The 12,882-nt window shown below is 45.3% G+C and overlaps 2 protein-coding genes across 2 annotated transcripts in view; one reads left to right on the forward strand and one right to left on the reverse strand.

Moving 5' to 3' along the window:
- Window positions 1–12,882, forward strand: part of LOC135531669 (coiled-coil and C2 domain-containing protein 1A-like) — a 301,157-nt gene that overhangs the window by 162,977 nt on the left and 125,298 nt on the right.
- LOC135526137 (nanos homolog 3-like) lies at window positions 3,618–4,238 on the reverse strand. The gene has a single exon (XM_064954261.1). The coding sequence runs from the start codon at window positions 4,221–4,223 to the stop codon at window positions 3,618–3,620; it is 606 nt and encodes a 201-aa protein (XP_064810333.1). The 5' UTR covers window positions 4,224–4,238.

Raw genomic sequence — 12,882 nt, forward strand, 5'->3', positions numbered from 1 at the left:
CCATTATTAAAGTGATTAATGCTCCATTATTAAAGTGATTCATGTTCCATTGTTAAAGTGATTCATGTTCCATTATTAAAGTGATTAATGTTCCATTATTAAAGTGATTCATGTTCCATTATTAAAGTGATTAATGTTCCATTATTAAAGTGATTAATGTTCCATTATTAAAGTGATTCATGTTCCATTGTTAAAGTGATTCATGTTCCATTATTAAAGTGATTCATGTTCCATTATTAAAGTGATTCATGTTCCATTGTTAAAGTGATTCATGTTCCATTATTAAAGTGATTCATGGTCCATTATTAAAGTGATTCATGTTCCATTATTAAAGTGACTAGAGTTCCATTATTAAAGTGATTCATGTTCCATTATTAAAGTGATTCATGTTCCATTATTAAAGTGATTCATGTTCCATTATTAAAGTGACTAGAGTTCCATTATTAAAGTGATTCATGTTCCATTATTAAAGTGATTCATGTTCCATTATTAAAGTGATTCATGCTCCATTATTAAAGTGGCCAGTGATTCCATGTCTGTGTATAAAGGGCAGCAGCCTCTAACGTGCAGTTGAATTGGCATAAAAAGCTACCACCCAGTTTAAGAGTAGAACTTAGGGATATTTTCTTCTCCTGTGCCTTTCCTAATGCTGAGGACATCAGTTTGGAACAGTATGTAGTTACTGTGTTTTGTAGAATGTGTTATAAAATAAATGATCACTCAGGTGAATCTTTGGTTATTGTACATCTCCTCATGTCAGTCGTGTCTATGAAACAGTGTATGATGCTGAGATTGGAGAGGAAGCCCAACAAACGGTTGAAGCATCCAAATCATGCCACTGCAAGCGGTACCAGAGCGCCAAGTCCAGGTCCAAAAGGTTCCTTAACAGCTCCGACACCCGAGTCATAAGACTGAACAATGCCCTTTGTTTTTACCCTTCTGCTCCTCAATATCTGCATTGGCTACTCCTGTGTCTTAATTATCAGCCAGGTGTCCCTAAAAAGGTGTCCCTGTCTGCACATCATGTTTGTGTCCCAAATGGCATTGTATTTCTTAAATAGTGCCCTACTTTTGATCAGGGGCCATAGAGCTTTGGTGAAAAGTAGTGCACTATATAGGGTTGTGGTCTAAAGTAGTGCACTATATAGGGTTGTGGTCTAAAGTAGCACACTATATAGGGCTGTGGTCTAAAGTAGTGCACTATATAGGCCTGTGGTCTAAAGTAGTGCACTATATAGGGCTGTGGTCTAAAGTAGTGCACTATATAGGACTGTGGTCTAAAGTAGTGCACTATATAGGGCTGTGGTCTAAAGTAGTGCACTATATAGGGCTGTGGTCTAAAGTAGTGCACTATATAGGGTTTACTGGTCTAAAGTAGTGCACTATATAGGCCTGTGGTCTAAAGTAGTGCACTATATAGGGCTGTGGTCTAAAGTAGTGCACTATATAGGGTTTACTGGTCTAAAGTAGTGCACTATATAGGACTGTGGTCTAAAGTAGTGCACTATATAGGGCTGTGGTCTAAAGTAGTGCACTATATAGGCCTGTGGTCTAAAGTAGTGCACTATATAGGGTTTACTGGTCTAAAGTAGTGCACTATATAGGCCTGTGGTCTAAAGTAGTGCACTATATAGGGCTGTGGTCTAAAGTAGTGCACTATATAGGGCATTGTCTACAGGTGGACTCTTGGTCTTAGATGTAAAGGTGATCTTTATGCTGGGAATCTTTAGACTGGTCGGTTATTAAAGTTTAAAAAACAATGACACAAAACTAGCTCTGCCCAGCACGTCATAAAACAGAAGTTGTCTTGATGTCAATAGTAATGTTCTTATAATAGTTATTTTAGGCCCGTAGACTTGCATATGTACAGTTAGATTATAGCATGTCGTTTTAAAGTCAAGAAAACCAAGTCTCAAAACAAGACAACACTTCCGTTTTTTCCTCCCCAAAGTAGCAGGGAGAAACCTGGATAAACGTCTAATTCTGCAATGAGAGTTTGTTGATAAGGGCGGTTTATTAGTAGACACAGTATTAGAGGTTGGGAGGTTTTACAAAATCTCACACCAACATGTAAATACGCAGTTAGTTTGGTCACAGACAGACAGAGACATTTACACTTTAAAGTATAAAACAGAAGACTCGAACCCAACATGTGTTGAAAAGAACAACTGAACGGGTATGCAAATAATCAAAAAAACACGTCATAAATACATAGAAATAAGTGAGAGAAAAAAATTAAACCACACGAGAAAAAGTAAAACAAAATCACACGATAAACAGGCTATTACACAGTCTACAAACTAGTCAGGCTATTACACAGTCTACAAACTAGTCAGGCTATTCCAAATGACTTTTAAGCTAAATATCCACACCTAAATCCTCTTACAATTGTCCGCATACAGTGCGCTAGAGACGCTAAAGAAAGTCTGCAAAACAACAGCCTGAAGTCTCTCCAAGAGGACAGTCTATGATTTGGATGACTGGAGTATTCAATCATTTGTTCGGCCTTCCTCTCCAATCTAAGTAGCATACACATTGAAAAGTAAAACAAACAAACAAGAAACCACACTTCTAGATCTTTAAAAAAACAAGTATAACACTAAAATAGTAGCTAGCATGGTAAATTACAATGACACAAAAGTAGCTCTGCACACCACGTCATAAAACAGAAGTTGTCTTGATGTCAATAGCAATGTTCTTATAATAGTTATTTTAGGCCTGTAGACCTGCAGATGTACAGTTAGATTAGAGCATGTAGTTTTAAAATATTAGTCAGAAAAACAAGTCTCAAAACAAGACAACCCTTCCGTTTTTTCCTCCCCAAAGTAGCAGGGAGAAACGTTGAGTTTTGCCCGTTGTGTTTGCAGAAGCTGCAGGACTGGCGCTCTCTCCGGTGTCTTTGTAGCGGGTCGCCTTCTTTCTCTCCCTCTGGACCCGGGTCCCCACGGAGGGTCTGGACGCTGCTGTATGGGTCCTGGGACCCCTGCTGCTGCTCGGATGCAAAGGAGCGTCTTTACGCAAGGGAACAATTTTGGAATCCAGGTTTTTTTACCCTCCCCAAAGAAGTAGGGAGAAACGTGGATATACGTCTAATTCTGCAATGAGAGTTTGTTGATAAGGGCGGCTGATTCGTCGACACAGTATTAGAGGTTGGGAGGTTTTACAAAATCTCACACCAACATATAAATACGCTGTTAGTTTGGTCACAGACAGACAGAGACATTTACACTTTCAAGTTAAAACAGAAAACTCAAACCCAACATGTGTTGTAAAGAACAAGTGCACGGGCTTGCAAATAATGAAAAACCACACGTCACAAATAAATTGAAATAAGTGAAAAAAGTTGAAAACACACGAGAAAAAGGCTATGACACAGTCTACAAACTAGTCAGGCTATTCCAAACGACTTCTCAGCTAAATATCCACACCTAAATCCTCTTACAATTGTCCGCATACAGTGCGCTAGAGACGCTAAAGAAAGTGTGCAAAACAACAGCCTGAAGTCTCTTCAGCGCTTCTCTAGCTCTGGTCCCACCCATCTCGCAACAACAAGTTGACTATGTTAGTAGGTCTAGAGAGTAGCGCAGTAACGGCCTGGACCAGATCTAGCGCTTCTATCACTTGACATAGACAGAGTTGTAGGTGGTTTCCACCCGGGGACAGAAGCGCTTGGTGTGGGCTTGAGCCCCGGTGGCCCCGCAAAGAGGACAGACATACTGCCGCAGGTACGGGCACACCACGCCCCCATCCTGGTCCTTTAGACTGTGGGACCCAAACACAGACTCAGACTCCCCGTTGTGTTTGCAGAAGCTGCAGGACTGGCGCTGAGGTGAAGGCAATCCCTCCGGCATCTTGGAGCGGGTCGCCTTCTTTCTCTCCCTCTGGACCCTGGTCCCCACGGAGGGTCTGGACGCTGCTGTCGGAGTCGTGGGACCCTCGCTGCTGCTCGGATGTAAAGGAGCGTCTTTACGCAAGGGGACAATTTTGGAATCCAGGGGTTCCTTTTCGTGCCGTAGAGGTGGTGTCGCCACCGGTGCTATCGGTGACAGCAAGGCTCGCGACGGGAACTGTTCAAATTCCACCATGGTCGAGCATATACTGGAGTGATGACCGTCAACGGTTGACGGTTCTGATGTGAAGTTCCCTAACTTCATCTCCCGCACTGCGTCCGCTAGCTTCATGTAGTCCCGCCACAGTTGGAAACTCTTATTTTCGGACTCCATTTTCGGTAGGTGTTGGAGTTGATAACTAAACGATGCCATGGTTCAATGAATTGAGAACTAAACTGAAGGCAAGTTGGACAATACGCACGTTTTGACCTGTCCGCGTTTTGGAAAGCAGCCAAACAAATGGTGTTGTGCGGAAGCGGTGGGAGGTGACAACAGCCAATCAAATGGTTTCAAACTGCGAAATTGGCCATTTTAGAAGATCAATTATTTGGGATACAATTTTACACCTCAACAATATTAAAAAACTTCAAATATAACTGTTTAATCTATTCTAGGGTCTAAATTGATAGGATTTAGATTATAATTCTTAGTTATAAAATGATGTTTTATAATAGCCTATTTTAATTAAAATATCACTTAGCGGGTCGCCTTCTTTCTCTGTTAAAATTCAAAACTGCTTCGACTTCCTCGCTGTTCACTACTACCACCATTAAGTTATTGTGGCATTTCTCCTGGCTCATCGAGTCATTCCAGTAATAGTATTGGTACTGCGGAGTTGGAGGGATGGGTGGAGGGAATGGGGGTGAAGGAGAGGTTGACGGGTAATGTTTCGGAGGAGGGATGGCTCTCGAACCTCGCCTCTCCGGAGTCCGTACTGGAGTAGCAGCGATGGGGTAAGACTGTAACTACAAATTGGATGTCACGAAATTGGGAAGAAAAGGGGGTAAAAAGTAAAACAAAATAAAGAATGGCCTTACTGAAGAGCTCAGCAACCCCAACTGTTATTATTTGTGGAAGATTGTTGTTTTTTATCCCCCCAGAAATTGCGGACCACCTACAGTACCCAACGATAACCACTGATCTAGATATACCACCTGCAGTACCCAACGATAACCACTGATCTAGATATACCACCTGCAGTACCCAACGATAACCACTGATCTAGATATACCACCTGCAGTACCCAACGATAACCACTGATCTAGATATACCACCTGCAGTACCCAACGATAACATTTTAACATTTACATTTAAGTCATTTAGCAGACGCTCTTATCCAGAGCGACTTACAAATTGGTGAATTCACCTTCTGACATCCAGTGGAACAGCCACTTTACAATAGTGCATCTAAGTCATTAAGGGGGGGGGGTGAGAAGGATTACTTATCCTATCCTAGGTATTCCTTGAAGAGGTGGGGTTTCAGGTGTCTCCGGAAGGTGGTGATTGACTCCGCTGTCCTGGCGTCGTGAGGGAGTTTGTTCCACCATTGGGGGGCCAGAGCAGCGAACAGTTTTGACTGGGCTGAGCGGGAACTGTACTTCCTCAATGGTAGGGAGGCGAGCAGGCCAGAGGTGGATGAACGCAGTGCCCTTGCTTGGGTGTAGGGCCTGATCAGAGCCTGGAGGTACTGCGGTGCCGTTCCCCTCACAGCTCCGTAGGCAAGCACCATGGTCTTGTAGCGGATGCGAGCTTCAACTGGAAGCCAGTGGAGAGAGCGGAGGAGCGGGGTGACGTGAGAGAACTTGGGAAGGTTGAACACCAGACGGGCTGCGGCGTTCTGGATGAGTTGTAGGGGTTTAATGGCACAGGCAGGGAGCCCAGCCAACAGCGAGTTGCAGTAATCCAGACGGGAGATGACAAGTGCCTGGATTAGGACCTGCGCCGCTTCCTGTGTGAGGCAGGGTCGTACTCTGCGGATGTTGTAGAGCATGAACCTACAGGAACGGGCCACCGCCATGATGTTGGTTGAGAACGACAGGGTGTTGTCCAGGATCACGCCAAGGTTCTTAGCGCTCTGGGAGGAGGACACAATGGAGTTGTCAACCGTGATGGCGAGGTCATGGAACGGGCAGTCCTTCCCCGGGAGGAAGAGCAGCTCCGTCTTGCCGAGGTTCAGCTTGAGGTGGTGATCCGTCATCCACACTGATATGTCTGCCAGACATGCAGAGATGCGATTCGCCACCTGGTCATCAGAAGGGGGAAAGGAGAAGATTAATTGTGTGTCGTCTGCATAGCAATGATAGGAGAGACCATGTGAGGTTATGACAGAGCCAAGTGACTTGGTGTATAGCGAGAATAGGAGAGGGCCTAGAACAGAGCCCTGGGGGACACCAGTGGTGAGAGCGCGTGGCGAGGAGACAGATTCTCGCCACGCCACCTGGTAGGAGCGACCTGTCAGGTAGGACGCAATCCAAGCGTGGGCCGCGCCGGAGATGCCCAACTCGGAGAGGGTGGAGAGGAGGATCTGATGGTTCACAGTATCGAAGGCAGCCGATAGGTCTAGAAGGATGAGAGCAGAGGAGAGAGAGTTAGCTTTAGCAGTGCGGAGCGCCTCCGTGATGCAGAGAAGAGCAGTCTCAGTTGAATGACTAGTCTTGAAACCTGACTGATTTGGATCAAGAAGGTCATTCTGAGAGAGATAGAGGGAGAGCTGGCCAAGGACGGCACGTTCAAGAGTTTTGGAGAGAAAAGAAAGAAGGGATACTGGTCTGTAGTTGTTGACATCGGAGGGATCGAGTGTAGGTTTCTTCAGAAGGGGTGCAACTCTCGCTCTCTTGAAGACGGAAGGGACGTAGCCAGCGGTCAGGGATGAGTTGATGAGCGAGGTGAGGTAAGGGAGAAGGTCCCCGGAAATGGTCTGGAGGAGAGAGGAGGGGATAGGGTCGAGCGGGCAGGTTGTTGGGCGGCCGGCCGTCACAAGAAGCGAGATTTCATCTGGAGAGAGAGGGGAGAAAGAGGTCAGAGCACAGGGTAGGGCAGTGTGAGCAGAACCAGCGGTGTCGTTTGACTTAGCAAACGAGGATCGGATGTCGTCGACCTTCTTTTCAAAATGGTTGACGAAGTCATCTGCAGAGAGGGAGGAGGGGGGGAGGGGGAGGAGGATTCAGAAGGGAGGAGAAGGTGGCAAAGAGCTTCCTAGGGTTAGAGGCAGATGCTTGGAATTTAGAGTGGTAGAAAGTGGCTTTAGCAGCAGAGACAGAGGAGGAAAATGTAGAGAGGAGGGAGTGAAAGGATGCCAGGTCCGCAGGGAGGCGAGTTTTCCTCCATTTCCGCTCGGCTGCCCGGAGCTCTGTTCTGTGAGCTCGCAATGAGTCATCGAGCCACGGAGCGGGAGGGGAGGACCGAGCCGGCCTGGAGGATGGGGGACATAGAGAGTCAAAGGATGCAGAAAGGGAAGAGAGGAGGGTTGAGGAGGCAGAGTCAGGAGAAAGGTTGGAGAAGGTATGAGCAGAGGGAAGAGATGAAAGGATGGAAGAGGAAAGAGTAGCGGGGGAGAGAGAGCGAAGGTTGGGACGGCGCGATACCATCCGAGTAGGGGCAGTGTGGGAAGTGTTGGATGAGAGCGAGAGGGAAAAGGATACAAGGTAGTGGTCGGAGACTTGGAGGGGAGTTGCAGTGAGGTTAGTGGAAGAACAGCATCTAGTAAAGATGAGGTCGAGCGTATTGCCTGCCTTGTGAGTAGGGGGAAGGTGAGAGGGTGAGGTCAAAAGAGGAGAGGAGTGGAAAGAAGGAGGCAGAGAGGAATGAGTCAAAGGTAGACGTGGGGAGGTTAAAGTCGCCCAGGACTGTGAGAGGTGAGCCGTCCTCAGGAAAGGAGCTTATCAAGGCATCAAGCTCATTGATGAACTCTCCGAGGGAACCTGGAGGGCGATAAATGATAAGAATGTTAAGCTTGAAAGGGCTGGTAACTGTGACAGCATGGAATTCAAAGGAGGCGATAGATAGATGGGTAAGGGGAGAGAGAGAGAATGACCACTTGGGAGAGATGAGGATCCCGGTGCCACCACCCCGCTGACCAGAAGCTCTCGGGGTGTGCGAGAACACGTGGGCGGACGAAGAGAGAGCAGTAGGAGTAGCAGTGTTATCTGTGGTGATCCATGTTTCCGTCAGTGCCAGGAAGTCGAGGGACTGGAGGGAGGCATAGGCTGAGATGAACTCTGCCTTGTTGGCCGCAGATCGGCAGTTCCAGAGGCTACCGGAGACCAGGAACTCCACGTGGGTCGTGCGCGCTGGGACCACCAGATTAGGGTGGCCGCGGCCACGCGGTGTGGAGCGTTTGTATGGTCTGTGCAGAGAGGAGAGAACAGGGATAGATAGACACATAGTTAACAGGGTACAGAAGAGGCTACGCTAATGCAAAGGAGATTGGAATGACAAGTGGACTACACGTCTCGAATGTTCAGAAAGTTAAGCTTACGTAGCAAGAATCTTATTGACTAAAATGATTGAAATGAAACAGTACTGCTGGAGTAGGCTAGCTGGTAGTGGCTGCGATGTTGACACTACACTAATCAAGTCGTTCCGTCGAGTGTAATAGTTTCTACAGTGCTGCTATTCGGGGCTAGCTGGCTAGCTAGCAAGGTTGATTGCGTTCCGTTACTTAAAAGAACGACAATAGCTGGCTGGCTAACCTAGAAAATCGCTCTAGGCTACACAATTGTCTTAGATACAAAGACGGCTATGTAGCTAGCTAGCTACGATCAAACAAAACAAACCGTTGTACTGTAATAGTTACAACAGTGCTGCTATTCGGGGGCTAGCTGGCTAGCTACGTTAGAAGAACGACAATAGCTGGCCAGCTAACCTAGAAAATCGCTCTAGACTACACAATTGTCTTAGAAACAAAGACGGCTATGTAGCTGGCTAGCTACGATCAAACAAATCAAACCGTTGTACTGTAATGAAGTGAAATGAAAATGTGATACTACCTGTGGAACGACGCGGAATGTTGACCGGGTAGTTGGAGTTCAATTCGGTAGAGGTTGGCTAGCTGTTGGCTAGCTAGCTAGCAGCATTTCCTACGTTAAGGACGACAAATAGCTGGCTAGCTAACCTCGGTAAATTAAGATAATCACTCTAAGTCTACACACTCTAAACTGCACAATTATCTTGGATACGAAGACAACTATGTAGCTAGCTGACACTACGCTAATCGAGTCGTTCAGTTGAGTGTAATAGTTTCTACAGTGCTAGTGGACAGTGGATGTTAGCTAGCTGCTTAGCTGCTTAGCTAGCTGCTTAGCTAGCTGCTGGGCAGATACGTTAGGACGACGAAATACGATAATTATGCAATTGTCGTTGATACAAAGACGGCTATGTAGCTGGCTAAGAAGAAATTGCTAAGATTAGACAAATCAAACCGTTGTACTATAACGAAATGTAATGAAAAGTTATAAAAAGTTATACTACCTGCGGACCGAAGTGTAGATGCGGCCGCTCGCTCCAACCGGAACCGGAGACATAACCACTGATCTAGATATACCACCTGCAGTACCCAGCGATAACCACTGATCTAGATATACCACCTGCAGTACCCAGCGATAACCACTGATCTAGATATACCACCTACAGTACCCAACGATAACCACTGATCTAGATATACCACCTGCAGTACCCAGCGATAACCACTGATCTAGATATACCACCTGCAGTACCCAACGATAACCACTGATCTAGATATACCACCTGCAGTACCCAGCGATAACCACTGATCTAGATATACCACCTGCAGTACCCAGCGATAACCACTGATCTAGATATACCACCTGCAGTACCCAACGATAACCACTGATCTAGATATACCACCTGCAGTACCCAGCGATAACCACTGATCTAGATATACCACCTGCAGTACCCAGCGATAACCACTGATCTAGATATACCACCTGCAGTACCCAGCGATAACCACTGATCTAGATATACCACCTGCAGTACCCAGCGATAACCACTGATCTAGATATACCACGTGCAGTACCCAGCGATAACCACTGATCTAGATATACCACCTGCAGTACCCAGCGATAACCACTGATCTAGATATACCACCTGCAGTACCCAGCGATAACCACTGATCTAGATATACCACCTGCAGTACCCAACGATAACCACTGATCTAGATATACCACCTGCAGTACCCAACGATAACCACTGATCTAGATATACCACCTGCAGTACCCAGCGATAACCACTGATCTAGATATACCACCTGCAGTACCCAGCGATAACCACTGATCTAGATATACCACCTGCAGTACCCAGCGATAACCACTGATCTAGATATACCACCTGCAGTACCCAGCGATAACCACTGATCTAGATATACCACCTGCAGTACCCAGCGATAACCACTGATCTAGATATACCACCTGCAGTACCCAGCGATAACCACTGATCTAGATATACCACCTGCAGTACCCAGCGATAACCACTGATCTAGATATACCACCTGCAGTACCCAGCGATAACCACTGATCTAGATATACCACCTGCAGTACCCAGCGATAACCACTGATCTAGATATACCACCTGCAGTACCCAGCGATAACCACTGATCTAGATATACCACCTGCAGTACCCAGCGATAACCACTGATCTAGATATACCACCTGCAGTACCCAGCGATAACCACTGATCTAGATATACCACCTGCAGTACCCAGCGATAACCACTGATCTAGATATACCACCTGCAGTACCCAACGATAACCACTGATCTAGATATACCACCTGCAGTACCCAACGATAACCACTGATCTAGATATACCACCTGCAGTACCCAGCGATAACCACTGATCTAGATATACCACCTGCAGTACCCAGCGATAACCACTGATCTAGATATACCACCTGCAGTACCCAGCGATAACCACTGATCTAGATATACCACCTGCAGTACCCAACGATAACCACTGATCTAGATATACCACCTGCAGTACCCAGCGATAACCACTGATCTAGATATACCACCTGCAGTACCCAGCGATAACCACTGATCTAGATATACCACCTGCAGTACCCAGCGATAACCACTGATCTAGATATACCACCTGCAGTACCCAGCGATAACCACGGATCTAGATATACCACCTGCAGTACCCAGCGATAACCACTGATCTAGATATACCACCTGCAGTACCCAGCGATAACCACTGATCTAGATATACCACCTGCAGTACCCAGCGATAACCACTGATCTAGATATACCACCTGCAGTACCCAGCGATAACCACTGATCTAGATATACCACCTGCAGTACCCAGCGATAACCACTGATCTAGATATACCACCTGCAGTACCCAGCGATAACCACTGATCTAGATATACCACCTGCAGTACCCAGCGATAACCACTGATCTAGATATTTCATCTTGTTTCAGTAACATTACTGGACAGATACATGTATCCATCTTCCTAGAACCAGTACACTATTTTATAACTTTGTATTGGCTTGTTTTGAAGCCTACGATGAACCCGTATTCCCCATATAGTGCACATGTGGTCCTGGTCGAAAGAAGTGCATTATATAGGGAATGGTGCCTTTCTCTGTCTCTCTCTTCCCCTTAACTAGTGAGAAAGAGGAAGAGGAGAAAGAGGAAGGGCATGAAGACGCTACACAACTGGTCTGTGGCCTGATCAGAGAACTCTCCTACCTAAAGTGAGTCTTCGTCTCTTTTCCCTCCTCTCCCTCCATCCTTCTAGTGCTTCACCACTTTCTCCTAGTGATGACCTTTGACCTAATGAACTTTAGAAGTCAGCCTGATCCGCCCCACAGATCTCGGAGCTCTGATTGGCTAGATGGTTGTATGCTCAGATGGACACATAGATAAGAAACTCTCCTTAGTTAACACAGGAGAGGAGGAGAACAAGCCCTCCTCCATCTCTTCTCTCTCTCAATTCAATGTTTCAAGTGAAATAATAAAACAACAGTAAACATTACACAACATTTCAAAAGAATAAATGCATTTCAAATGTCATATTATGTATATATACAGTGTTGTAATGATGTGCAAATGGTTCAACTACAAAAGGGAAAATAAATTGGGGAAACACACCGAACCATCATCCCAACGCCCCCAAAGGCTCATGGGTAATAGTCTTCACATAGCAGAGGCTCACTTGAAGTTAATTTGTATTTATGTTTTGACTTGAATACTCAAGATCAGTTTGAGAACAATGATCCAAAGTATCAACCCAGATGAGAACTGAACGTTTGTTTAGTTATATGGACACAACATAATAATAATAACGACGGTCTATAAATCAAATCAAGTTTTATTGTGTCACATTCACATATTTAGCAGATATTATTGCGGGTGTAGTGAAATGCTTCTGTTCAGAGCTCCAACAGTGCAGTAGTATCTAACTATTCACAACAATACACACAAATCTAAAAGTAAAAGAATATTATTAAGAAATATATAAATATTGGGATGAGCAATGTCAGAGTGGCATAGACTCAAATACAGTAGAATAGAATACAGTATATACATATGAGATGAGTAAAGCAGCTTGTAAACATTATTAAAGTGGCCAGTGATTCCATGTCTGTGTATATACTGCTGCAGTCTCTAAGGTACAGGGTTGAGTAACCGGGTGGTAGCTTTATTGGCATAAAAAAAGCTACCACCCGGTTTAAGGGTATACCATTTAAGGGTTATTTTCTTCTCCTGTGCCTTTCCCAATGCTGAGGACATCGGTTTGGAACAGTATGTAGTTACTGTGTTTTGTAGAATGTGTTATAAAATAAATGATCACGAAGGTGAATCTTTGGTTATTGTACATCTCCTCATCTCAGTCGTGTCTCTATGAAACATGTTGCTTTTATAACTAACCAGTCTGAGATGAAGAAGACAGAAGAAACCCTCACACCGCTCTTCATAGTATCACTGCTCTTTCAGGTCTTCGTCAGAGCTGTTTATAATTTGCATCCTTAT

The sequence above is a fragment of the Oncorhynchus masou genome, chromosome 5, assembly GCF_036934945.1.
Source record: "Oncorhynchus masou masou isolate Uvic2021 chromosome 5, UVic_Omas_1.1, whole genome shotgun sequence".
NCBI classification, from domain to species: domain Eukaryota; kingdom Metazoa; phylum Chordata; class Actinopteri; order Salmoniformes; family Salmonidae; genus Oncorhynchus; species Oncorhynchus masou.